Source organism: Euleptes europaea, chromosome 7 (genome assembly GCF_029931775.1).
Source record: "Euleptes europaea isolate rEulEur1 chromosome 7, rEulEur1.hap1, whole genome shotgun sequence".
NCBI lineage: Eukaryota > Metazoa > Chordata > Lepidosauria > Squamata > Sphaerodactylidae > Euleptes > Euleptes europaea.
In genome coordinates, this window is record NC_079318.1 from 31,477,493 (window position 1) to 31,504,237 (window position 26,745).

At 41.3% G+C, this 26,745-nt stretch overlaps 2 protein-coding genes across 2 annotated transcripts in view; one reads left to right on the plus strand and one right to left on the minus strand.

Annotated features, from left to right (window-relative positions):
* The first annotated feature begins 1,170 nt into the window (after positions 1 to 1,170).
* On the plus strand, positions 1,171 to 19,698 carry SCCPDH (saccharopine dehydrogenase (putative)). Its single transcript, XM_056853723.1, has 12 exons — positions 1,171 to 1,374; positions 6,338 to 6,450; positions 9,413 to 9,493; positions 10,471 to 10,600; positions 11,606 to 11,655; positions 12,604 to 12,734; positions 13,329 to 13,446; positions 14,065 to 14,184; positions 14,273 to 14,329; positions 16,660 to 16,771; positions 17,541 to 17,622; positions 19,365 to 19,698. Exons 1-12 carry the CDS (start codon positions 1,188 to 1,190, stop codon positions 19,468 to 19,470), a joined length of 1,287 nt encoding a protein of 428 aa, XP_056709701.1. The 5' UTR covers positions 1,171 to 1,187; the 3' UTR covers positions 19,471 to 19,698.
* A 1,060-nt stretch (positions 19,699 to 20,758) lies between these two features.
* LOC130480724 (kinesin-like protein KIF28) overlaps positions 20,759 to 26,745 on the minus strand; it is a 42,580-nt gene continuing 36,593 nt past the window's right edge. Inside the window, exons 21-24 of the mRNA XM_056853348.1 lie at positions 25,834 to 25,940; positions 22,823 to 22,970; positions 21,684 to 21,880; positions 20,759 to 20,981 (exon numbers count right to left, since the gene is read on the minus strand). Of these exons, the coding sequence (XP_056709326.1) occupies positions 20,820 to 20,981; positions 21,684 to 21,880; positions 22,823 to 22,970; positions 25,834 to 25,940 (614 nt within the window). The 3' untranslated portion in view covers positions 20,759 to 20,819. The remainder of the gene's footprint in view (positions 20,982 to 21,683; positions 21,881 to 22,822; positions 22,971 to 25,833; positions 25,941 to 26,745) is intronic.

Consider the following 26,745-nt stretch of genomic DNA (forward strand, 5'->3'; position numbering starts at 1 on the left):
GCCTGCCCCAGAGTAGCTTGACTGTCAAATCGAGGAGGTTGGCAATGTTCTTAAGACTGAGAAATATGGTCACTGGTCTGTAAAATAATAGTAATAATGCACTGTGTTGTTAACAGCGATGACGCAGCTTGAACACATACACAGAGGGAGCCTCTCAGTAGTTGGTCGCAACTTGGTACATGCAGGGTTTTCCAGAGTCATCCTTACCCTGCTGCAAGCCACACATCCGGCCTGCAAAGACAGCTTTGCTCAGTGGCGGACTGGGTCTAAAAATATTGGTTGCCAGGAGACAAAGGGGGGCCACCCACAACTATAAGGCTATCATTTAATTTTTATAAGAAATATTTTTTTCAAAAAACAAGTGGAAAAAATGTACAATTAAATTTTTTGCGAAATAAATGTATTTTTTTAGTCATTACGGTGTACATATATTGTACACATTACTGGCAGTATACAGTAGCCACTAAATGTAAATACAGATTGTTATAATTGAATTTTTAAATTATTTTTTTTTAAATTTTAAATAACTACTTTTAAACAAATCTGTTATATTTTCAAGCCACTAAAAGGCCATTAACATTTTTAACACCCTGGCCAGTCCGTAGGGTTGCCAACCTCCAGGTGGTGGCTGGTGATCTGCTGCTATGACAACTGACCACCAGCCAATAGAGATCAGCTCCCCTGGAGAAAATGGCCGCTTTGGCAATTGGGCTCCATGGCGTTGAAGTCCCTCCCCTCCCTCAAACCCCGCCCTCCTCAGGCTCCGCCCCCAAAAACCTCCCGCCGGTGGCGAAGAGGGACCTGGCAACCCTGCCACCCCTGGCAACCACGTCGCCGCCTTGCGACGCAAGGGAGGCTTGTTTTCGCACGCTCGTCGTCGCCTCTTGCCAAACAGGCTCCGTGGGCGACAGGAGGGGGAGGGCCGTTGGAGGGAAGCCATGGGAGGAGGAAATGGCGGCCGGTGACTGAAGCCGCGGCGCAGCCAGGAGGGGGCGTGGCGAGCGCGCCCGTTGTCGCAGGCGTCACGTGACGCCGAGGCGGCGCGAGGCGAGCGGGCTCCATTGTTCACGCCCCCTCCCCGCCTCGGTGCGTTCCATTGCCGTTGAGAGGCTCTCTCTCTCGCGCGCGCCCTTCGCCGCCGCCAGTACTAGCGGACGCCAGCGCGGCGCAGCTGCCCCTCCGTCCCCATGGCGACCGGGCGGCCTTTCCAGCTGGTGGTCTTCGGGGCTTCGGGCTTCACCGGCCAGTATGTGGTGGAGGAAGTGGCGCGGGTGGCGGCCGAGGACGAGTTGCGCGGCTCGGTGCGCTGGGCCGTGGCCGGCAGGAGCAAGGAGAAGCTGGAGGCGGCGGTCGAGAGAGCGGCCGGGAAGCTGGGTGAGAAGCGGGGCGGGCGGGCGCTTCGCCTTGCTCTTTTTCACTAGCCTCACAGCAGGAAGGGAGCCTCCCCCTCCCTCTGTAAAGCAAAAAATACCCAAAGTCTACTTTCCTCCAAAATGATAGATAGATAGACACGCACACACACACACTGGGGTGGGTAGTTAAACTGCAGTCTGTGCATATACACACACACACACATATATATACACACACACACACACACTGGGGTGGGTAGTTAAACTGCAGTCTGTGCATACACACACACACATATATATATATACACACACACACACACACTGGGGTGGGTAGTTAAACTGCAGTCTGTGCACACACACACACTGGGGTGGGTAGTTAAACTGCAGTTTGTGCATACACACACATATATATATATATATATACACACACACACACACTGGGGTGGGTAGTTAAACTGCAGTCTGTGCACACACACATACACACACACACTGGGGTGGGTAGTTAAACCGCGGTCTGGTCACACTTATTTACGAGTTGAACACCATGGGCGAAAACGCACGGGAGGTTTTGCCTGGGGGGTGGTGGGGGTTACCGTACTTTGTATTCCCAGCGATGTATTAAGAGTTTGAAAATGTTATAAAAAACATCGCTTTAAAAGGGTTTTTGGATACCACGGCTTATAAATGGTCGGAAGACGTCTTCACAGCTAAAGGGGCCAAACAAAGTGCGAACGGTATTTTTTTATAACGTTTTCAAACTCTTAATACGTCGGTGGGAATACATAGAAAGTGCGAACAGTATTTTTTATAACATTTTCAAACTCTTAATACATTGCTGGGAATACAAGTGCGGTAACCCCCTGGGATTTGCTGCTCTCTAGATGCACATTTTCCCTATCTAAATTCTCAAAACTCTGCACAGAGGGGCTTATTGTTGAGTTTTGAGCATTTGGCTGGGCGGCGAATCCAAGGCAAACCCTTCCCGTGCGTTTTCGCCCATCATGAAGTTAATCGCTGACTACATATAAATCGGATTATGTGGCTTCGCCTGTGTGATCTTTGCTCTCTCGCGAGTGGGTGGAGAGTGGCGAGTTGGGCTCTGCAAAGCAGTGATGACCCCCGGTGTCTGCGCCTCTCAGGCTTTAACCTTAACATTACGTTTTCATTTGGGAACGAGGGGTGCACATTCTAGCTTGTTGAGGCTGCAAATCGCTTTTTTCCCAGGGATCGACTAGGTAAAACTTTGGTAGGCTTTAGGGGTTGTGCGGGGGGGGGGGGATGTCACCATATATCTCTGCTGCTTATCAGAGGTGGAGTCACTGCTTACGTTGGACAAACAGGTTAATGCTTACTCAAAAGAATAAATGGACTCTAGACTGGCATTAAAAATCGCAATACTCAGAAACAAATGGGGAGGGACCATTTTAATTTTCTAGGGCATTCTGTTGCTGCTCTAAAAGTCACCAATCTCCTACAAAAGAACTTTAAAGGGGAAATTCAGGGGGGAATAGCTTAATTCAGGGGTGTCGAACTCAATTGTCACAAGGGCCAGATATGATATAAATGTCACTTGGTTGGGACGGGGCATGCCTCGCCATCCCAGATTGAGAGTGTGGGGGAGGGTGGCTGCCCAGGCCAGCTCGCAGGCTGGATAAAAGCTCTCAAGGGGCTGGATTTGGCCCGTGGGCCTTACGTTTGACACCCCTGGCGTAGTTAACTTTGATCAAGAAGTTCACCACCAGTTGTACTTCAGCTATACTTCTGCAACTTCCTGTTCTCTCTCGTATCTCATTTCATATTACACTAAATTTTGCATTTTGACTATTTAACAACAATTACAAGTATCCTACACCCATGCATTTTGGATTAGGTTTTGTTTTGAGACAGCCTATTATTGTAACACACAAACACTCTGTTGTGTATATCAATTGGGCCTGATGAATTTACAGTCCTATGCATCTGATCAAGTTACCTTTATCTCACAAACAATTATGCTAGAATACATTTTGCTAGTCTTCAAGGGGCACTAGACTCCTGTTTTATTTTGCTACTGCAAGCCTAGTATGGCTTCCCATCTGGAATTTTCAATTTCTCCCAATACCTTCTTGGTTTGGATCTGGGAAAATAGGTTTGTCTGTTAGGGACTTAATGCAAATTGCCATTGGCCTTGGTTCAGAAAGTAGAGACTTTGTTGTATCTGGAAAGGCAGAGAACCTAATACTTAGCACTTTTACAGTTCATTCCTGAGCCTTGCGGCGGCCAGGAACAACATAGCCTAGGCACTGCCACGGCGCTTCAAAAGAGTTTTCTTGGCTGCCACAAGGCTTTAAAAAGCCCTTTCTAAAGGTTTAAAAAAATGGGGCTTCCCCCCCATAGAAAACAGTGATGCTGCACTAGGAAAAACCTGTTGTTCAAGGGGGTGTTCCTGGGCTGGAGGGGCTTTGGAAGCTGATGACCGTCAGCTCCAACCTCAGGAACGTCCCCCCATGCCGGTACCGCATTTCTATCCCGGGATATACCATAGGTCCCGGAGAGACTGCGGCGTCAGGGAAGCAGCGTGAAGCTCTGCCCGCCACCAGCATAACTGCCTCTTATTCCATGACAAGAGGCCACTTACGCTAGCGGTGGGGTTACACTGCCTCCAGACCACCTTCAGCCCCCCCACCTCAGAAATGGGCTGTTAATTGCAAATTCAGTTTTCATTATGATGTTAACTCTTAATAAATTTATGAGGGAAGGCATTATTATTCTTATATAGAAAACTGAGGCTGAGAAATAGTACTTTATGGATGGAAGAGCTGGATCTTGAACCTCTTAAATTTAATGGTAGGGATGACTCCTGAATAAGGAACACTCTGATCATTTGATCATTCTGGTTCTAGACTTTGTACTTTGCTAAGCTCAGAAATTAATATCTATGAATGGAGGAAGGATGACCATGTAGATCATCCTGAGCTCTATAGAGGAACAGTGAGATAAAAATGTGTCATAGTCTACATGTCCCAGGCTGTAGTTGGAGGGTGCAATTTTTGATCATTTAAATGTTATTATTATGGTTTTCCTTTCCTTTTTCCCTTAGAAGCTCCTTGATCCATGATCTTCAGCAGCATAATTTTGAATCTACTGTTTGGGGGATATAAGAACTGACCTAAATTTTGGCACTGCCAATGTAGCCTTGGGATCCCTATCACTTAATAAAAAGGCATTGAATTTATGTATTAAAAGAGGAGAGAGATATCGTGTTCTAAGGTCCTCATAGAAACGGCATTCCAAGAGCACATGAGCTAATGAGTCAATGGAGCCAGAAGAGCACGGACAAGTGTTATTATGGTTTTATTGTATTGTTACCTTGTAAAATGCCTTGAGTAGGTCTCTTGATAGTCAGCATGTAATTAAAAAATAATATGTGACAGCATGCTTAAACAAAAACCAGTTGGTCTAGTTAATCCCCTGAAACTCTGGGTCTGCTGCCCTGAGTTCTACCATGCCAGACAGATATGATAAAAATGTAATAAATGCAAAGGGGTCAGGGTCCGTTTCTTTGATTTGACAGATCATAGCGATTCTTGCTGTAGCAACAACCGTAGGGTTGGATTCGAACTCCCTTCCCTCTAAAAAAAACGCTGCTCATGGTGGAAGGCTCTCCTGAATAATATGTGATTTGGCATGATAGCAAAGGTGAGGAATTGGGCAAAATCTAGGCTCCTCTTTGTTCTTATGTGAATAGTAGAGCATTCTCAACGAACAGAGCAAAAGCTTGTGCAAGGGGGGGTGGTTTAACCCAATGCTCCTTCACTGAGCCCCCTTTTTTACTGGATTTGGATCCAACTCATTGTTTGCATGCTTATGCAGCACTGCTGATGTTCAGTTTGCTGTGTTATTCTCAGCACAATCCCCTGCATGTTTATTCTGAGTTATATACCTCAGGCAATGGCAAACCGCCTCTGAACGTCTCTTGCCTTGAAAACCCTATAGGGTCGCCATAAGTCAGCTGTAACTTGATGGCAAAAAAACCCTCTTCAAAGTAAGTGTGCTTAAGGTTGCGTGTAGCATTAGTCAGATGGGGGAGCTTTCCTGTTAAAAATAGTAATAGTTGTCTTTGTGGTGAAATGAACAGTACAAGTTACTTCACTTATCTAAGTCTTGCTTTTGCAATCTTTTACTCATCTCCACACTGGGCTGTTCTCTCTGTCCTGACTTGTTTATGCTAGTCTGTTCTGGTAAGAGGCTCTCGTGCTTGGTCAGTAAACCTTCCAGCAACACAGCACATTTAGATATTTTTTATTTAGGTTTTTGTATTTATACATAAAATATAAATTTTAATAATGTGATTGTGTTGTGTCGCTGGAAGGTTTTTTACCTTACACAATTTTGCTTCTTAATCTAGATTGTTTTGCTGATGCCTTTCAGTTGAAACTTGCAGGCTTCCCTTGCTTTTCAGCCCCAGGCTTCCTAATTTATGACTGAAGATATTTGTCTTCATGAAAAAAATGTGTGGTGTTGGTGCTACAATTTTTAAAAAAATCATTTATTCACAAATTGCTGTAATTGTTCTCCAAAGGTTCAGACTGGATGACTGGGATAACAATCAGCATTTGTTACTGTATGTCTTCTTGTACTGAATTGTTCTTAACAAGTTTCCCACAGTTTCTGGAGACCTTTTATAGTGATTCCTTGGGATAAGGGGCCCCATCTTCCCACAGGCACAGTTGTTTGTTCTGAAAAAGCATCTTGGGAGAAATATAAGAGTCCACGTTTTATGTAAGAAAGCAACAAAGAAAACCCCCAAATTTAATTTTCAACCTACTTGTTTGTTAAAGGATTTTACATTTGCCTTTGCTTTCTTCCCTTAACCTACTAGTTAATAACCAAATAGGATGATTAAGGAAAGGGAAGGAGTAGATTGGAAGAAATAATGATAGAGTAATCCTTGTAACATTTTTCTTTCCTTGTATTCCTTGTAACACTTTTCTTTCTAATTTCAGGGAAGGCAGAGCTGAAGTCAGAAGTTGATATAATCCTATGTGATGTCAGTGATCCAACCTCTCTTGCTAATATGGCTAAACAAGCAGCTATTGTTCTGAACTGTGTAGGCCCTGTAAGCATCTGACTCTTTTTACGGGAGTAAACAAAATGTTCTTATGGTGTGCTTTGCAAATAAAGTCCAGTTTGTTTTGCAAGATCATGATTTTGAAAGGGAACATTTTTTAAAAGCCTTCTAAACTGAAAAGTTTCCTAAATGAATACATCTTAAAGAGAAAATCCTTCTGTCTAATACTATGAAACTGAGACAGATTGTTTAAAAAAAATATGGGAAACACTTGGTGAAAGAGAAGGGGGTGTACACTGAGAATACAGTTTTTGGCACTTTTTGAAAAAGTTGTAACTACTGCTAGGGTTGCCAACCTCCAGGTAGTAGCTGGAGATCTCCTGCTATTACAACTGATCTCCAGCCAATAGAGATCAGTTCACCTGGACAAAATGGCCACTTTGGCAATTGGACTCTATGGCATTGCAGTCCCTCCCCAAACCCCACCCTCCTCAGGCTCCACCCCAAAAACCTCCGCCAGTGGCAAAGAGGAACCTGGCACCCCTAACTACTGCCCTTGTTGGTTATGTTTAATTGACGTAGAGGCACCAAAAGGAGTTACCTTATTTCCAGCAAGTTTCAGGTTGCTGAAGTGCTGCATTAGATAGATCTCTGTGTAGCATGACTGATTGCTGGGAACAATTTGACAGCTCCACCTCTACAGATTGCAAGCCTGGAATTTACCAACTACAATTGAGAAGTCCATTAAGACCCTTTTAAACTGTGGTAAAGTGATTATAGTAGTTGAACCAATTACTTTCTGTTTCTCTTAATCTGTTATATCATGAACATCTAGCACAAATAATTCTTCATAATATGGCAAAAACTAGAGTTTTTTTTTGTTAGCTTATTTTCCTTTGGTTCTTACTGATTATATGTGCAGTTATGAAATATAAATGGCCACTGGATATTTTTTAATGAGTAGTAATTTATGCTGCTTAAAAGCTGAGTGTTTGTTGTAGTTAATTATGCTAGGATTGTAGCCAGGGAGGGAGAAAATGGGCATGGTTGCTTCATGCTATTGCAACATTATTTTTGCCCATTCATTCATCCCAGGGTAAAGGTCAGTAATTGAAACTTGCATATGTCCTAGACGAATAAGAAACAGTATGCAAATAGTATGAAAAATAGCAGTATGTTATTGAAAATATTTATTTGGAGTTCTTAATGAACTCAGGTTAGCTTCTAACATTAAACATAATATGTACATTCAGATAATAATATTAAAATCATTGTAATGAATAAATAGGGAGCCACTTTAAAAAAAACCTTCTTGCTTATAAAATAGGTTACATTAATTTTTGCTCATTTTATATTCATGCCTGGGCTTCTGGATTGACCCTGATAAAGGTGTGATAAATTGCTACGGCATGGTGCTCTGAGACAGACTGGAGGGATGCAATAGCTCCATGATAGAAAAGATTGGATTTTCTGAGTTTCTGCATACACTCCTTAACATTGTTGTAGACCGATCATGTGGAAAATCTGTTAACCGTGTATTGTCTAACATTGACTATTTCAAGATTAGGAAAGCATTTAGTAGATTAATAAATTAGATTGATCTGTTAAAAACCTTTTGTTCAGCTTAAAAGCCTGACCCCTTTTTAAATGGGTAATTCATTCAAAATACTTTAACACAAGTACTTTCTTTTTTTCTTTTTTCTTAATAAAATTTTTATTGGTTTTTGGGATACAGATTAGAAGAGAGAATGGGAAGGGAAAGGGAAAACAAGAAGGAACAGTTTTACAAAATATGTAAAAGTACAAGTACTTTCTGAAACTAGATGTCAGGTATTATCTTAGAAGAATCATTCCTTCCTATGTGAAAAAGAAAGGTGAATTTGTCTTCTAAGGTGGTGCCTGCTGTGACAAAATGTACTTTTCCCCCCAAAACGATTTGTTTCCATGAGATTGGATTTATGTATTGCCAAGGGGCAATTGTTCTTTTTCTCTAAGCAATATGCAATGAAAATGGATTTTATTAAGTAGCTTAAGTAGTCTACAGGAAAAACCATCTGCAGAAGAATCACTGCAAGAAAATAATATGCATATGTCCCTTCTGCTGTCATGACCTCCTGGGACCTCCATGCAGACTGAAACTGTGGAACAGTGCTGTGCAGCTGGCTAATTCTAGGGGGATTGTCCATTGTTCTCCAGGGGTTCCCAACAGCTAAAGGGATGTAAGCATATTATTTTCTTGCAGGGATTCTATAGATGTGTTGTTCTTCAGTAGAATAGTCCCGCTGTACACTGCATTGGTCAGGCCGTACCTGGAGTACTGTGTGCAGTTCTGGAGGCCTCACTTCAAAAAGGATGTGGACAGAATGGAGCAGGTGCAGAGGAGAGCGACTAGGATGATTGGAGTCTGGAGACCAAGCCCTACGAGGAAAGGCTGAGAGACTTAGGAATGTTTAGTCTGGAAAAGAGGAGGTTGGGCGGAGGGAATGATTGCTCTCTTTAAGTATTTGAAAGGCTGTCATTTAGAGGAGGGCAGGGAGCTGTTTCTGTTGGCAGCAGAGGGTAGGACTGAACAATGGGTATAAATTATGAGCAGAAAGGTACCAGCTGGACATTAGGGGAAAAACGTAAGTTCAGCTTACCTCGGCTACCTAGGGTGGTGGTGAGCTCCCTATCTCTGGCAGTCTTCAAGCAGCGGCTGGGTGAACACTTGTCAGGGATGTTTTAGGCTGATCCTGCATTGAGCAGGAGGTTGGACTAGATGACCTGTATGGCCCCTTCCAATGCTATGAGTCTATGAATACTTAAGCTACTTAATGAAATCTATTTTCCTTCACCATTTATGTGTTCATTATCTGTGTATCTCTTAAAGGAAAAAAACATTGCTCCATGGCAATACAATTTACTGTATTAGAACTCATATAGTTAATCTGCAAAGATTATTCAAAGTATGTAATATAAATTAGATGGTTTGATTTTCCAAATAAGTAATCGGTTTTATTTTGTCCTATAGTACAGATTTTATGGAGAGCCTGTAGTGAAAGCTTGTATTGAGAATGGTGCCAGCTGTATCGACATTAGTGGTGAACCTCAGGTATGTGGAACTGGGAAAAACAAGTCATTGAGTTTCTGGGATCTTGTTCCTAAATAACCATAATTCTGCACCTGACCATAAAGCAGGTGTAATACAACATGTTGCTGCGTCTCTGCTTAGGCATCCTGGAATGCTGTGAAGTGGAATCAGTGCATTTCCAAGAATCTATGGATGCTCCTGTATATTCTTACAAACATCATTCAGGGCCTCTGGGAAGGCCTGATTTATTGCCCTGCAGTTACAGTTCTTGGTAAATTAGGGAAAAGTGGTATGTTGTGAGAAGGCTTCTTGATTTACTATGGGGGAGACTAAAACAATCATGTAATCAGTATGTACCTGAGTGTTTAGGCAGCCATCTGTTTTTTGAGTGGATACAGGCAGATCTGCTAATCACTAGTTGAAATACTGAGTACAGTAAAGAGATAGTATATATGTATAAAATTACTTTAGAGTCAAGTGGAGGTGGCAGTGACAGTATGGGTTGTTTCTTTATATGAAAGAGAGGAGTTTGTAAATTTTGCACAAATATATACATTTGTGTTGGGCTTTCACTGAATCTAGCCATGCGTGAGCAGGTAATTGGGAGGGAAGGAGGCATGGTCTAACCCAATCTCATCAGATTTTGGAAGCTAAGCACAGTCGGTACTTGGATTGGAGATCACAAAGGAAGACTGCAGAGGAAGGCAATGGCAGACCACCTTTGCTTAATTGCTTGTCTTGAAAACCCCTTGCGGGGGTCACCATATATTGGCTGCAACTTGACGGCACTTCATACACACACATACGCACAAGCACTTCATTATTGAACATTTTGATCCTGCTATATAAAACAAATTTCTGAAGCTGCAAAGTAGAATGTCAGTTTGTGAACAGGATGCAGATAACACAGCTATGACAGTTAGGTTTACCGTGATTAAGGAATCAGATAAAGTACTGTCTGTTTTTTTCCATACAACATTGTTGCATTTCTCTTTCAGTTTCTGGAAGGAATGTACCTGAATTATAATGACAAGGCTGCAGAAAAAGGGGTATATGTTATTGGAAGCTGTGGCTTTGACTCTATTCCAGCTGATATGGGAGTATTATACACCAGAAACCATTTGAAAGGTGACTCATACTTGATAACTGGTGTAGAAACAGTAATCATGTTTTTTATGTTTTAAATTTTTGAGCAGGTGCGGAATCATAGTATGCTTGTATTCTTGCCAAAAAGCCTCTTCTTTGTTTATACCCCACTTTTCAACCAGATTGGCTTTCCAAAGCAGCCGACGGTTAAAATTTATCACTCTCCTAAAATTGAAGCCAATTGCTGAGATTTACAATTCCATTTGTTTGTTAAGTAGTGTAGCATTTGCTGGGGTCTGTCAGACCCCTGAGAACCTGGGGCTGTTAGTTGATAGAAATGATGATGGGGGTGCATCACCCCCACCTTCCTGCTGCTGGTGACTTGCAGTACCTGGGTATTAAGTTGTTCCTGCCTGATATGGGTTCCCTCCTGGATTTGCTGCTGAAAAAAATAAACTTGGTAGCAGTGATTACCATTATTTGGTAAGATCTGATGGGGCTACATATTTTTCTGAGTGGGGATCTCCATGCACGACACAATGCCAGTGCAAGAAAGGGATGACTGGAGACTTTCCAGGTACAGAAGGAGAGGCCGTTTTCACCAACTCCCCCCTCATGCTGTTCCTGGGGGCCCCCTGCCCCCAGGAGCAACATTGAGGGGGCATTTGGGGCAGCAGTGCAACGGGGGAAGGTGAGAAGGTTGTGATGAAATATCTTCCATCAGAGGAAATTTCTGGTAGATCCAGGGCGGGTATTGTTGCCAGTGTTAAATCTAGGAGTAATTACCAGTTGATGTTTGGTACGTTCACCTGACAGCATAATGACGATAATACTGAAAAAAAATAGCAACAGGTTAGTCAATATGACAATTAAGTGTAGGATTCCCATGGTATCTTATGTGAATTAATTAAAATGTGCTTGTAATCTTAATGTGTATTATTTTATAGTGTAAATACATTTCAATGCCATAATATCAGTTGCTTTACATTGCTTGAACTACAAGTTTGGTTCTTCTCTATGACCATGAATTCACTCTTTTTCTTAAAGGTACCTTAACTGCAGTTGAAAGTTTCCTGAACGTGAAATCTGGCCCCGAGGTTCGTTAACCATTGTTTGCTAAGCTTGTGTTCAGCGTCTATCAGGTTTACAAATTAAAAGCATTACTCTTTGAGAAGGCAATGAAAATTATTTAACCACTTGATTATTACATTGGTGGTGACCGCCTGCAAAACTGTCAAGGATGGCAGAATAACATTCCTGGGCATTTGTTCCTGCATACCTCTGTCAGTACACATGAACACATGAAGCTGCCTTATACTGAATCAGCCCCTTGGTCCATCAAAGTCAGTATTTTCCACTCAGACCTGCAGTGCTTCTCCAGGGTCTCAGGAAGAAGTCTTTCACATCACCTACTTGCCTGGTCCCTTTAACTGGAGATGCCGGGGATCAAACCTGGGACCTTCTGCATGCCAAGCAGAGGCTCTACCACTAAGCCACAGCCCCTCCCAAGAGTAATACAACATCAGTTTGTGATAATCCAGCCTGAACACTAAGGGTTGGGAAATAAAGAAGAGGTTACTTGTTGCTAATATTGGGAGAACAGCTACTTGACATTTGTGACATCTGTATACCATTTTCAAAAGAAAAATGAATGGACTGAGAACAATATTTGTACTATAGTAGAAAGAGGAACAAATGCAACATTGAAGGGCAAAAAAGAACTCTCTCCAGCCCAGTAAAACAGAGTTTTGAACAGAAATGTACTTGATGTCCAGTGGTTACCTACCCCAAGTGGCAACAAATGCCCCTGTGCTCTTGTCTTCATCATACTCCTTGCAACAAATGATTGTTTCTACTAAAGGAGACTCACTTATAAACTTTGGGAGGTGTGGAAGAGATGATGGCATACTGCCTTCTAGCTTAATCTCTGGATCAGTATGTGAATTGTGGTATAATGTGTTTTCACTGCTGTGGCTATTGCTGTTGGTATGCTGAAAGAATTAAAAGTTTAATTTAGTAGTGCTGCATGTATGACATTTTCACAGGGTTCCTGTATTCATGATGGAACCTGGCAGTCAGCTATTTATGGGCTTGCTGATCAGGATAATCTGAAAAAAATCAGAAGGCAAATTGGATACAAACCCCTTCCAGTCGTGGGCACTAAACTGAAGAGAAGGTATAAGAAATTTATGTATGAATTAATGCCTTTAAGGTTTAATAGTTACCCCTTCCCTTTTGTTTTGTTTTCCTTTTATACCTTCCCTTTTTTGTCCTTTTCCCCTTTTCCTTGTTCCCTCTTCCTGTCCCTATTCCTTGGAGGACCTGGGACTTTCTGGGTCGATATTGGTCTCCTGAATATCACCTTAGACTATCCTCACCATCGAGGATATTCTTGTCATTTCTAAGAAGTGGTTATGGAGTTAGGACACCATCTTGTTAATTTAAACTGGACAACTGGTTTAAAATTGCATGGTTTAATCTTACATTTATATTGTAATATGTTGTGAGTTGTTATTGTTGGAAGCTGTCCTGAGCCTGGCTTTGCCGGGAAAGGGCAGGGTATAAGATAAATAAAATTTATTAAGGAAAAAAAAGTTTAATAGTTACATAAATCATAATGCATTCCCAGTCTGTTGTTTCTGAAAGAAAATACAGCAGGATTAATTTCTTTATAAAGATGCTTGTATTTGAAAGGACAAGACATAACTAGTGTCTTGGCTCAGAGACTTCAGTGAACTTTATTTTTAATTGTTTTCATTTCTGTTGGCAGAGGTGCATTGTTTTACAGTAACGAATTCTCTCAGTATTCCATTCCATTCATGGGATCAGATGTCGCTGTTGTAAAAAGAACGCAGCGTTATTTGCACACACATCTCCAGGAGACACCTGTAAGTTTACTTAAATTTTCATAAGAGTAGTGTTTATACTGTTTTCAACATGCAGTTATGTGTACGTCAGGGTTTTCCAGTCTTATTCTGCATTTATGGACATCCGGGGAGCTTTTGTTTTTTTCTTATAGAATGTTATGCCCACTGTACCACTTGTATGGAAGAGTAAATCATGTAAATGAAAAGGTAACAGTGAACAGCAGCAAGGTCTTTCTTGTTCCTGCAGCAGCAGAGCCCTGGAATTTCTTTTGCAGTCTTGCTTCTCCTTTTTAAAAACAGATCATTTCTTAAGTAGCAGTTGGCTCCCTTTTATGCTACCTAGCAGTTGCGTATAACAGTCCTGAGACTGGATGTCTGCTATTTCATTCATCGCACTAACGGGTATAGCTTTCTTCTACATCTGGAACTGCTCTTATATTGTCCATAATGAAAGGTAATCATATACAGCTAGTTATTTGTCAAGTTGTAGTGTGGGGCTCTGGTCTACGCAGCCCTCAGTTTGTAGTGAAGCTGGGCTCAGTTCTCAGTGCATTATTGTTGTTGAGATTTGTACAAAAAAATAATATGCACATGAAGTCTTGGCTACAGTTGATTATGCCAGTTTTCTCCTTGGCTTAGGTGCAGTATGCTGCTTATGCATCTGTGGGAGGCATTGGATCTGTCATTAAATTGATGTTTGCTGGACTTTTATTTCTAATTCTTGTTAAGTTCAACTTTGGAAGAAAGCTTCTGATCAAAGTAGGTTTGTTTTAAATATTTTAAATACATTGCAGTTTGCTATTCTTATGTATTTTCCTGAAACCAAAACTGGTTCTTCCTGTTTCAGTATCCTGAGTTTTTCTCTGGAGGATATTTTACAAAGGAAGGGCCCACAGAAAAACAGGTAACTAGTATTTTCATTTTTCATTGATAATGTTTTTTCACATGCCATGTTTCTAGAAAGTAATAACTAATCAATGATTAGATTAAACAATGATCCCAGGGAGGTGGTGGGAACTGTGAACAGGTGCCTGGAGGCAGTGTTGGAATAGATGAGGACTAACAAACTGAAACTTAATCCCGATGAAATGGAAGTGCTTCTGGTGAGGGGAAGTTCTAACCCAGGAAATAACTATCTTCTGTTCTGAATGGGGTTGCACCTCCCCTAAAGTAACTTGCGGGTGCTGCTGGACAGAAAAAATCTTGCTGCTGTGGTGGATGCCCTGGTAACATCAAGATTAGATTACTGCTGTACGCTTTATGTAGGGCTGCCCATTAAGCCTATCTGGAAGCTGCAGTTGGTACAGAATGCTGAAGCCAGAGTGTTGATTGGAGTGGGTCGAAAGGACCATATGACTCCAGTCTTGTTCCATCTGCACTGGCTTCCAATTTGCTTCTGGGGTCAATTCAAGGGGCTGGTATTGACCTTTAAAACCCTGTGTGGCCTGGGACCAATTTAGCTTAAAGACCATCTTCTTCCATATGAACCTACCCGTTCACTCTGGTCACCTTTGGAGGCCATGCTTCAGTTGCCCCACCTTCTGAGGCTAGATGAGTAGCAACCTGAGAAAGGGGATTTCTTGGTAAAGGTACCAAAACTTTGGAACTCCCTCCCCAGGGAGATTCATCTGTCTCCCTTTATCAGTGTCTTCCACCAGCGGGTGAAGACTTTTTTTGTTTGGTTTGGTATATTCCCAGTTAACAGTTATTGACCTTCCTCTCTAGTTTTGATGTTGTATGATTGTATTTTTATTGAATTATTTTATATATAATTTTAAAAGACTTTTCATGTTCAGATGTTTTCATGTTCAGTGGCTTGGGGACCCTAATCAGGTGGAAAGGTGGCATAAAATGGTGTAATAAATAAATAAATAGAACTCCCTCCCCACTCTACAAGATAAAAAATGCAAAACATTGCAGGGTACTGGAGATGTGGCTGAATCTCTGGTTTCTTTTATATTCCTTATGAGAAAGTGTCTGTTGGTTATTGATTTCTGGGTAGAAGTTTATATCTAGGTACATTTAGTGCTGGAAACAGTACTGATGATTTCAGATGTGAAAGAACTGTTCATGTATGTCCCAATTCTGTGGATTTTCAAATTGGACCTTTAAGCAATGGTTCCTACAGACCGTCCTCATGGTCAAACAACTGATTTTACAGTTCTGGAAATGCAAATATCCCACCTACCCCCCTCATTTGTATCCAGTTGAACAGAAGGATTTAACTTCTCTGTTTGTCTGTAGGTTAATGTATTATTTCATACTTATGATGACCACCTGGCAGGATATCTGAACAGCCTGCATAGAGATATTTATTGTTTATGATATTTATTTATACAGCCTACTATTGGTGTGGGACGTGGAATGGATGGAGAAAGTAGGGAAGAGAGTTTTCAAGTTGGGGTGACTAAAATGAATAATGTCCTTGGGATTGTGGAAGCTACCACATGCAAGTCGGGCCCTTGAATTTTTTTCACATAGGAGTCATCTTAATTTGTTTTTATTTTTACTTTTTGCAGAATTTATACCCCACTTTTCTGCTCTCATAAGGGTCATCAAGGTGGCTAACAATGACAACATAACAAAATCACATTAGAAATCCATCAAAACCAACTAAAAAACCACACAGGCATCAAAACAATATCAGAATTAAATACATACAAAGACATTAAAAACACAATTAAAACATTGGGCAGGAAGGAGGAATCACTGAACGAATACCATACAAAAAAAGTCTTCATCAGCTGGCAGACGATAGCAACAGAAAGGGACAGACAAATCTCCCTGGGGAGAGAATTTCAGAGTTTTGGTGTCATGGCCAAGAAGGCCCTCTCCTGGGTTGCCACCCGCTTAATTTCAGAAGGCGGGCACCTGAAGCAGGGCCTTCGAAGACAACTGTAGTGGTTGGGTGGGTAGGTGATCCTTCAGGTATGTTGGTCCCAAGCCATATAGGGCTCTAAAGGTCAACACCAGCACCAGTGCCCAGGAATAAATTGGGAGTCAGGGTAGATGGGCAAGACGAGTGATATGGTCCCTACAACCTACTCCACTCAACATCCTAGTCAACCTTTTTCATTCTTTTCTGTCTCAAAGTGAGGTGATAAACTACAACCAGTGATTCTTTCACTTCAAAAACAGACATGTGAATTGGGCTGTAATTCAGTGGTATAAGAAATATTGAATTTGTAATACCCAGAGTCTAATAATGTTTATTTCTTGTGTTTTATATTACAGATGGAAGGGTCATCTTTTGAAATGACCTTTTTGGGTGAGGGATACAGCCCAGGACAAGACCCACAGAAGGGCAAACCAAATGTAAAAATCTGTACGCAAGTGAAGGGACCAGGTAAAATTAACCACATTGTAGTATGCTTAATTACATGAAACTGTGTGCCTGAGTACTTAACATAGTAATACATAATCTCAAATCAAGAAAGCCACAGCCCTCAGTTTGCAAGACCTGAGCAAGGCTTAACACTAGGACTTTTTAGAGGTCATTAACTCATAGAGTTGCCATAAATCAGAAGTGACGACATCACTTAATGCACACATACACACTGGGTAACTGAAACCTATTAGCAGATAAAATTATAATAGAAAACATGACATTTTCAAGAAAATATTACTGTGAAACACAAATATGCTGTTTGTAATGAAGAAACATTTATGACAATCACAATAGCATTACATAATTGTAAGGATGTGTGCTCCTGTAGAAGGCATATTACTGCCCATAGTGTATAGCCTCAAACTACTCTGGAAAAAAGACATGTACAATGGTAGTACATTGGTAGGAGACATATGTGAACCTAAGAGGAAGCAGAGCCTGATGGTAACCACATAAAGGCTAAAACAGCTTGGGTGGGAGACTTTGTGTAAATGTCCTTTTTGTTTATACACAGTTGAAAAGGGGTATAACCATGAAGTGAGGTCATGGTATGTAACCATAAGCAAGAATTGTTGGGCAGTGGAATTTGGGGGAGTAGAAAGGAGTGGAATTTGGGGGAGATGCTTCATGGTATCTGGTCCTTACATACTAATACTTTTATTTTGCAAGCAAGGCTATGGTAAAAGTTATGAGGGTATAATTAGGTGGATGTTTTGTTATCTTGCAGAGGCTGGTTATGTTGCTACCCCCATAGCCATGGTTCAGGCAGCTGTGGCACTTCTGAAGGACAAGAGTTCTCTTCCTAAAGAGTGAGTCTTAACATCCTTGGTGTGAAATATCTGTAGCTTCTGTCTTGACTGTTTCAGTTACAGATCAGTGCCACATTTCCACATCATGAAAGTAAGCCTGATCTGTACCTGTGCTGCCCAGACATTGAAATGGGGTATATATAATCTGCTGGTCTTGGTGCTTTCAACAGATTATTTATTTATGTTATTTATAGTCCAACTTTCTCACTTGGACTCAAGGAAGATTACAAAGAGTGAGTCAATACAATTGAAAGGATGGGTTATTCAGTAAGCAACACAATAGGATTAGGATTGTAGAACCAATCAGAAATCCAAAAACAGAATGGAAGCAAAGCATATGTATTAACATGACACATTAAATGAAGCAAAAATTACATAGTAAGATGCTAGTTTCAGCAAACCAAACACAGTAGTGTAGACCACATTAAGAAGTCTCTAGAAGATGCTCACTAATGGATTTGTACAATTCCGTGCTGTGCTAACTCCCACTCTAGATCAGGCATATTTTACAACTGAGTAAGCAGTGGAAACATAAGTCTTGCCTGCCTTAACTATAACAAAAAAAGTTAGGAACAAGTCTTTAATAATTGTGTTGATATGTACCCATCCCTTAGGCATCTAGCTGTATTACACTTAGGGGAAAGAAGAACTGTACCCTCTTCATGGATGCCTCTTTAGTATTTCCCAGTAAACTTGTCTATAGCAATAATTGTTTCAGACTGTGAATTTCATTGCCTTAATCATTTGTAGATCAGAATGACCATATTATTTGCTGGACCAAAGTCCACTTGAGCAGATGTAAACTTTTGAATCTTATTTATCTGAATTCTGAACTTGGCCCTTGAATGGGTATCAGAAAATTGACACACTGGGTCCATGTACAGAAAGGTTTTTGAGGTGTTTTTTTTTTACAAATATTTACAGAAAAATCTGACATCTTTTATTTTTAAAAAAGAGGGCTTAAACACACACCCCTGATCGCAGAAGAAATGTCTGCAAAATCAAGAAAGAATCCAACTGAGTTCTTGTGATGATTACATTGTGAGGCCATTGTGGGGGGTTGCTATTCTCCCTAAACAACATTATCTGCCTTGGTTAGTGTCAGCTGGTGATGATGGGGGACTGGAAAAAAAAGGGATGGTAGGAAGAAAAGAAGCAGGGAAAGGGGAGAGGAGGAAGAGACAGGAGAAGAGGTAGTGCTGAAGGAGAGGAGCAGAAAAAGATAGGTCAATGAGTGAGGAGGAGATTGTAGGGGCTACCGGGGGGGATGGGGAGGAGGGCAGGAAAATGTAGCTAGATGGGAGGGGGAGAACAGAAAGGGGGAGAGAATGCAGGGGCAGCCAGTGGGAAGAAAAGAGGAAAAACAGAAAGTAGGGGGAGGAATAAACTGTCCCCCATGAGTTCTCATCGGTCCTGGTGGTTAAGTTTGCAAAAGCAAAAATAATTCATACCAAAGCTTGTTTGCCAAGGGCAATGTAAACATTTTAGTCACCTCAGTACCATGCACTGTTGAGAACAAACCTTCTATTTAAGTAAATAAATTCAAGAACTGTGTGGAAAGGTAACAATGGTCTGTTTTTACTTGGTTAAGTTATGGTCAAAAATCCCCACTCTCTTATGAGATGGTGTAGCATTGACCATATGAATTCTGGCTCTCAGCAAATTAAGATACAGCTTCCTTTTTACTTGCCTTGTTTTGAAGTTACGTCTCATTAATGGCAAATCTGTGGCTGTTTTTACAGAGGTGGGGTCTATTCTCCTGGAGCTGCATTCTCCAAAACAAAGCTGATTGACAGACTCAACAACCATGGAATTGAATTCTCTGTTATTAGCCAGCCTGAAGCCTGAAATAAGATAAACTTTCCAAAGAGACTGCACAACCAGGCAGCCTGTATATGGTACTTGTATGCCAAAAAAGCTGAGTTTAAAATGTTTGCTAAATTTAATAAAATACTTAACAAAGTAATTGTATGTAAATGTAAGCATCTGTTTTATATTGTTGCTTGCACTGGGTATAAGACTGGTTATTACTATTAGAAATATGTATAAGGGAAAACTGCAATGCAATCCTGCAGAACTTAGTGATCCTTTGATTAGATTAACAATACTACTTAGAATGGATGAGTTGGTTTATTTCAAACCTGTAACTTTCAGTGGGAATCAAGCTAGCTACAATATCTTAGATCAGTTTTTTTAATTGCTAGAATTGTCACTGTGAAAGTAGTATATACACATTTAACTGTAAGTAAATTAATTGTGCCTTAGCTAAAGAGAAAGAACCAAGGCCTTTTGTGGAGAGCAGCATTGTGCCCCATATGAAGAACATGGTGACATGTACATTGTCTCAACACTTCTTTATTCCCAGGCCTCGATTCAGCTAACATTACTGTAAATGTATATTTACTTACGTCTACAGAGGGATTGTCACATTGCTTTTCATGGGAATTGGTCACAACAAACTTTAACAGGAATGAGGTCTTGATTTCCCCCCCGCCCCACGTGGCAGTACTTCATTATTTTAATACTAGATTTGTAATGTAAATACTTTTAGCAAAACACATGAAGCATGACATGTATTTCTTTAATTGCTAATCTGAGGACAAAGAAAACATGGCATTAATGCACGAGTAAACAAAATTTATCTTTACAAATGAGAGCAATGTAATAAAATACCATTTTAGATTGCCTTTGGTTCTGTGTAACTTACTCGAGCCCACCCCTCACACATAGCATTCTGTGTGCAAAAGGCATTTTTTCTTAGTGCCAGTATATAGAGGGAAGATGAAATGTAATGTGACTATTTCATGTCCAAGTCTAGTTTTATCTTTTTAGGTGCATATTTTAAAATTTCTGAAAGAATATGGCACATTAAGTCCCATGAGAAGTGAGCAAGATTATGGCTCAATGGAACTCCCCCCCCCCCTCCAAGCCATGTGCAGTACAGCATGCCAGACATTTAGAACTGGGAATCCCCTGTTCCTTCCTATGTGCTATAAATGACAGCAGGAATAATTTTAGCATGGATTTGGCTTCTGCAGTGGTTAATGGCCAATACACAGCAGTGCATGTATATTCTTTCCTGTTAATGCAGCGGAGGCAGTTAATCACAGCCTTAGTTTGAAATAAGTATATCATCTTGTTGAAATCTTACAATGAAGCACAGTTTTATTTGGTACAGCACAGTTGCTAATACAACTTCATTGCTTGCTGTTAGCTAGTCTCTCTCGTTTCTTTTTAATTATTAAAGCAACATCATTTTTCAGTTTACTTATACTTGACTCAAGTTGGTCTCCAAAATCCTTTAGCATGTGTGATTGTCTCTCAACAAACTGTCGCAGCAGCTGTACATTATCTTCTTCCTAGAAATAAAATAAACAGTGTGATTTCTGTGGTAAATGTGTGTTGTAGAAATGAAATTGTAGCCCTAGTATGAAAATATCAGGGAATAATTGTTTAGAGAGGAGGAGCACATCTGAAACACGAACTATAGTAGTAGAGCTCATTTACATTCATACAGAATATACCATTCTACAGTTACTGCGACCATCCTGAAACCTAACCATTCATAATCATTTGTAGAGCTGGAGAGAGAGAGTGTGATGCATGAAAGAGGTCAGAAAATACTATGAAGAAATATTTCTCTGGTTCATTGCAGGTAGTTCACAGAAAAGCATCAATGCACTCTGCAGCACCTGCAGAGAAGCGCATGTGGCGCAAAGGTGTAGGGTCCAATCCAATGTGTCTTAACAGGTTAAAATTAGCATGATAGATCTAGTGCTTGCTTCCCGTCACCTGAGGGAGCAGCCTTCACCAACTCCCTAACTCCATTGTGGGCCCATTGTAGGCACTCACATTGTGCTCAGTGCTCCCACCAAACCCCAAAGACAGGTTTTTTTTGGGGGGGTGGCAGTAGACTGCAGCAATAGGGCAGAAGCAGGAAAATTCCATTCCATAAATGGAGCCTGGATCCAACCCAGTATCTTCAGATTCACACCAGGCCAATTACTTCTAACCAAAGATAGAATCAACATTTCTTTTTCAAATTCTCTGAAATTACATACAGGGGGTCTGTAGTGCTTCAGTTTTAAGAACTGTCCTCTGATTACATTCATATTCTGATAGAAGGCTTTGAGCGCTTTCGCAAATTCAGCATCACAGCTTATCCGAGAATTGCATACTGCACGAGAATCTTTTGATGCAGACGGAGTTGTCTTAGTAGCTTGCTTTTTTATGGGTGATTTTAATGTCTTGCCTAGAACAAAAAGATGCAGGAATTAGTATGAATAGCTACATTAATAGAGAAAACATATGTACTATGGGAGATCCAAGTTTAGTGTATTAAAATATAAACGCATTTGTCTTTTTAGCCTAAATGAAGGGCTGGGTGGGAAGGGGGGAGAGTGCCATATGGAAGGTAAATGCATTAAATGAGGATAGTTCTAAAACTGACAAAATTGGGATTCATAAATCAAGATAGCATCTACTAAAACCTCTTTAAATGTAATACCTAGTGGTCAGTTAAAACGGTTGTCTTTGAATGACACAGGGGTTGCAGGATTTGTGGTGAGCTTAAATTTACCATGTTCCCCAAGCATAAACAAAACCACTTCTCAACGCACTTCCCCACCCCAAACCCTTGTTGAAAGCCACCGAGTTTGTGGAAGGAGGCTTTTTCATGTTGTCCCCCATCCTGATTTTAAGTCTTTATACTTTTTGTTTCAGACACTGAGGGCTGAGCCTTCTTATACAAAAGCAAAATGATCTTTGAGTGTGGCTATTACAATAATCAAATGTGAAAATCCTACCTGGCAGCCCAAACTCCCAACAGCATATTGAAATAGGAAGAATACCTTTAAGGTGGTACGGGGGTTACCGCATTATGTATTCCCAGCGATGTATTAAGAGTTTGAAAACATAAAAAATACTCTTCGCACTTTCTATGTATTCCCACCGATGTATTAAGAGTTTGAAAATGTTATAAAAAATACTGTTCGCACTTTGTTTGGCCCCTTTAGCTGTGAAGACGCCTTCCAACCATTTTTTTAGCTGTGGTATCCAAAAACCCTTTTAAAGCGATGTTTTTTATAACATTTTCAAACTCTTGATACATCGCTGGGAATACGTAATGCAGTAACCCACATAGTTAAAGTATAACATAGTTAAAGGAGAAAACTAGTGTTTTAATGTGCCATGTACTAACTTTGGGTTTCTGTTGCGCATTCTGTCAATCTTTCCTTCAGAAATACATTGTCTTCCCTTAGAGCTCTGTTGATATCTCTGAGTAGTTCAGTCTCTTGCTCGAGCTTTAGAAGCTTTTGATAAAGTTCAGCAAAACGGTTATCTGTGTTCTAAAAAAATAATAACTTATTACCAGTAACGTCCATATGCAGCAGCTCATATATATATTTGAATTTTGATTTGGTTCACTCATAGCACATTTGGCCATAACCTCAACTGAGGTGGCACATAATCCTTTGCCTGCCTCTGTGTCGTGACCCTGGACTTCCTTGGTCTCCCATCCAAAAATAAGCAGATTATTAGCACTCCTCGTTTCAGAAATGAATGCTATTGCAGGGTATATAGGCAATAGGCTATTGCAGAGTATGTACAGCAGATACGCGGAGCCTTAAGCAATGTGAAATAGTGGGAGAGTAGGCACAAGACCAAACAAGCTGAGAATTAATGGACTGGGTGTGTATGTGAAAGGGAAGTTATAGAGGGCTGTGATTCAGATTGCGGCTGCAGTAAAGGTGAAGAGCCCCCCCCCCCCCCGTGTGGCTTTGCAGATCAAAACTGCTTCTAAAGCCCTGTGCCATTATTATCCCTAGAATGAGGAAAAACAGGTAAAAAGAGGTGCAAATCTCCCCCCCCCTCTTCCAGACTAAGTTGTTCAGCAAAACAATGGGGGAGGGTGCTGAATCCACAGCTCTGATCTGAATCCTCAGCGCTGCTGTCTCCCGTTTGAAACCTGAGAAAATCTGTTCACCAGCATTGTGTCTGCTTTGGGCCTCAGGCAGCAATCCTTGATGTGGGAATAGAAGTGTTACACAGTAGTGACCCTTTCTGTATTTGCGACATTGGGCAATAAGCGACATACTGATGGGATTACTATAGCAATATCCAAATCAAGGCAGTGATTTAGTGAGCCTTACAAGACTACCAAGTTTTCTCCATTGCCGGTTCTGGAAGGAAGAAGCATGCTATACACTTACAGAACTTGGTTGCGTATAGCTAGTTAAAACGTGTGCACTTTCGCTCATGACCAATATCTGTTTTCCCTTTAAGTGTCACAGCAAATTAAACCCGATGTGCCGCTACTGGAATAATTCTGTTTCTCTTTTCTCAACCCCCCCCCCCCATTCATTCTGCCACCTGCTTTATCTTCACAGCTCTTAAGTTTATTCACGTTAATCCTTTCGTTACATATTCAGTTTAAGATTTTGTTGTTAACCATTTTCACGCTTCAGCATATTCCTACTTCATAAACTTTATTTTTGTATGCATTTGTATTTGTTGGGTTCTTTCTCTATAACCTGTTGCTACTCTGTGGGTCTTGTTCATTTTTCTGATCTTTGCTCCCTCCTCCTTGAACACCTTGCCATCTGGGAATAAGATCTGGGACCTGTTTCTAAGAAGGGTCTAGTTGAAAAGTTCTTGCTGTTTTTTGTTATTTGTTTTAAACATATATACCCATCTTTCTACATTTAGGTTTTCCAGATAGCACACAAACAAGTTATTTTCTGTCCCAACAAAGGCAGCCTTCCATATGTAAATCTACCACGCTGGAGCAAACAAGCAGACTCTTGCCCTATGCCTGATTTCCATGCTAAACATGCCAAAGGGCATGTGCTGCTGTTGCAGCTGTGGCAGCAGAGGAAAAATCAAGGCCTTCCCAGAAACACTCAGACCAATCTGCGAGCAGGGAGCAGGTATTATCATGCAGGGTATTGTAGAGTAGGTATGGGCTGCTCCTGCCGTACAGTTTTCCCCACAAACAGCTGGCTTCAGTTGAGGAAACTGACATGGTATTTGCTGGTGAACATCCTTCCCTGAACCAGTTCTGGGAAGCCAGCATGGTGTGGTGGTTAAGAGCAGTGGACTCTGATCTGGAGAACTGGGTTTGATTCCCCACTCCTCCACGTGAGCAGCGGATACTAATCTGGTGAACTGGATTTGTTTCCCCACTCCTACACATGAAGCCAGCTGAATGACCTTGGGCTAGTCAAAGCTCTTAGAGCTCTCTCAGCCTCACCCACCTCACAGGGTGTCTATTGTGGGGAGGGGAAGGGAAGGTGATTGTAAGCCAGTTTGATTCTTCCTTAAATGGTAGAGAAAGTTGGCATATAAAAACCAACTCTTCTTCTGGAGATTGCATCTCCAGTCTTGGAGAACCTTACCTCCTTTTTTGACACGCTACAGGGGAAGCAGCTGAAGCTAGGCACATGGACACAGGGGCCAATCCTCTGCTTCTACCAAGACTGAGGGGATCTTCTCTGGTAGCTATAGGGAATGTTTTCTAATGCCCCAGGGCTCAAATCCAGTGAAGCAGCACAGAATCGGACCTGCATCCTGAGGCGTAGATTCATTCACAGTAATTGGCTATGTTCTTGCTGCAGGTTATGGATCCAGCTTAGTGCTTCTTATACTTGGAATGTCCAGGATACAGACTTCCTATTCCCCTTTTCTGAGCAAGAATGAGAATAGCTTACAGACCCCCTTAAATAAAGGCTTAATTAGGGAGGATCATGTAAATGGCCAGAAGACAGAGCAATCCTAGTAAGTGGACCACTGCTTGACAGTTGTTTCTGAGGAAAAGGACTGATCAAATTCTAGAACATTCAAGCATATATTGCTGAGTAGGTGGGCTATTTTTCTTGCCATCAAGTCACATCTGACTTATGGTGACCCCTGGTGGGGCTTTCAAGGCAAGAGACATTCAGAGGTGGTTTGCAATTGCCTGCCTTTGGGTCACAACCCTGGTATTCCTTGGCAGTCTCACATCCAAATACCTGCCAGGGTCAACCCTGCTTAGCGTCTGAGATCTGACAAGATCAGGCTAGCCTGGGCTATCCAGGTCAGGGTGGGGTGGACTATACTTCTGTATTAAAAAGCACCCAAAGTGTTAAAAGATAACATTCATACAAGCAAAATGAAACGAATTCATTGCTTAGGTGAACCATGTGTATGCATGAATGCTAACAATATACTCACCAGACCGGCATGGTTCAGAATCTCGGCTCTGGGATTATCGATGATCACAGAGCCTTTGGGGGTGACAGCCATGTCTTGTTGGGAGGAGTCCAGTTCTGCACACCCTTCTGAAGCGTGGGGAACACATGGCAAAGTTAAGATCACAGCTTATATTTCCCCCTCACCTTATTCTGCTGCTTCAGTATCTACTGGTACCTGTTTCTTACATACTGCAGTTGCATAGTATTCTAGAAAAACAGGACAATGGGAGTAGATCCCAATATTGCCTGGGAGTAGCAGATGTGCTAGACGGGCGATAGCTCTCATATGGCAGACCAGGAACTGGGACTAAATGCCTAGTAGTGTCACCAAGCCACAACTGTTTTAAATATCACCTCAAAACCTTGTAGATGATAATACTCCCACACAGAATAACTAGGGTGGTACAACTAAAGTTCAAAAAACTTGTTCTGTGTCTAAATATTTTAGTATAAGAAAGGGCTATGGATATTTACATTCAAGCAAGCAGTTACTTACATTTGACATTAAAATTAGCTACATTATAAAATCATTAGAGTACCCCAGTTGTGCAAGATGCTTAAAGGGCCCAAGCCATACTGTAATAGCCAGGCGATGTTGACCGTCTCTATGGCCTTCTTGTAACATCACAAAGCTTGCTGAAATGATACGGCTGACACACCAGACAGGCTATTGAGCCAGCCTCAGTTGATAAGGGAATCGCTCCCTTTCTTTGGGTAAAGATGGCAACATCCTTCTACACAAGCCACAGGATGTGACAACAGAGACAGAATTCAGGAGACGGAGCACAGCCTTGAGGGAACCCAGCACCATTGTGTGGCGGTAGGTTTCTGTCCCGGGTCAGAATTAGGGATGCGCCACATCATTTCAAAACAAACATTAAAATCCTCGTTC

Coding starts and splice junctions, on each gene's coding strand:
- SCCPDH (XM_056853723.1), top strand. CDS start 1,188: ATGGCGACCGGGCGGCCTTTCCAGCTGGTGGTCTTCGGGGCTTCGGGC. Junction 12,735..13,328: donor GGCACTAAACTGAAGAGAAG/GTATAAGAAATT, acceptor TTCTGTTGGCAG/AGGTGCATTGTTTTACAGTA. Junction 16,772..17,540: donor TACGCAAGTGAAGGGACCAG/GTAAAATTAACC, acceptor GTTATCTTGCAG/AGGCTGGTTATGTTGCTACC.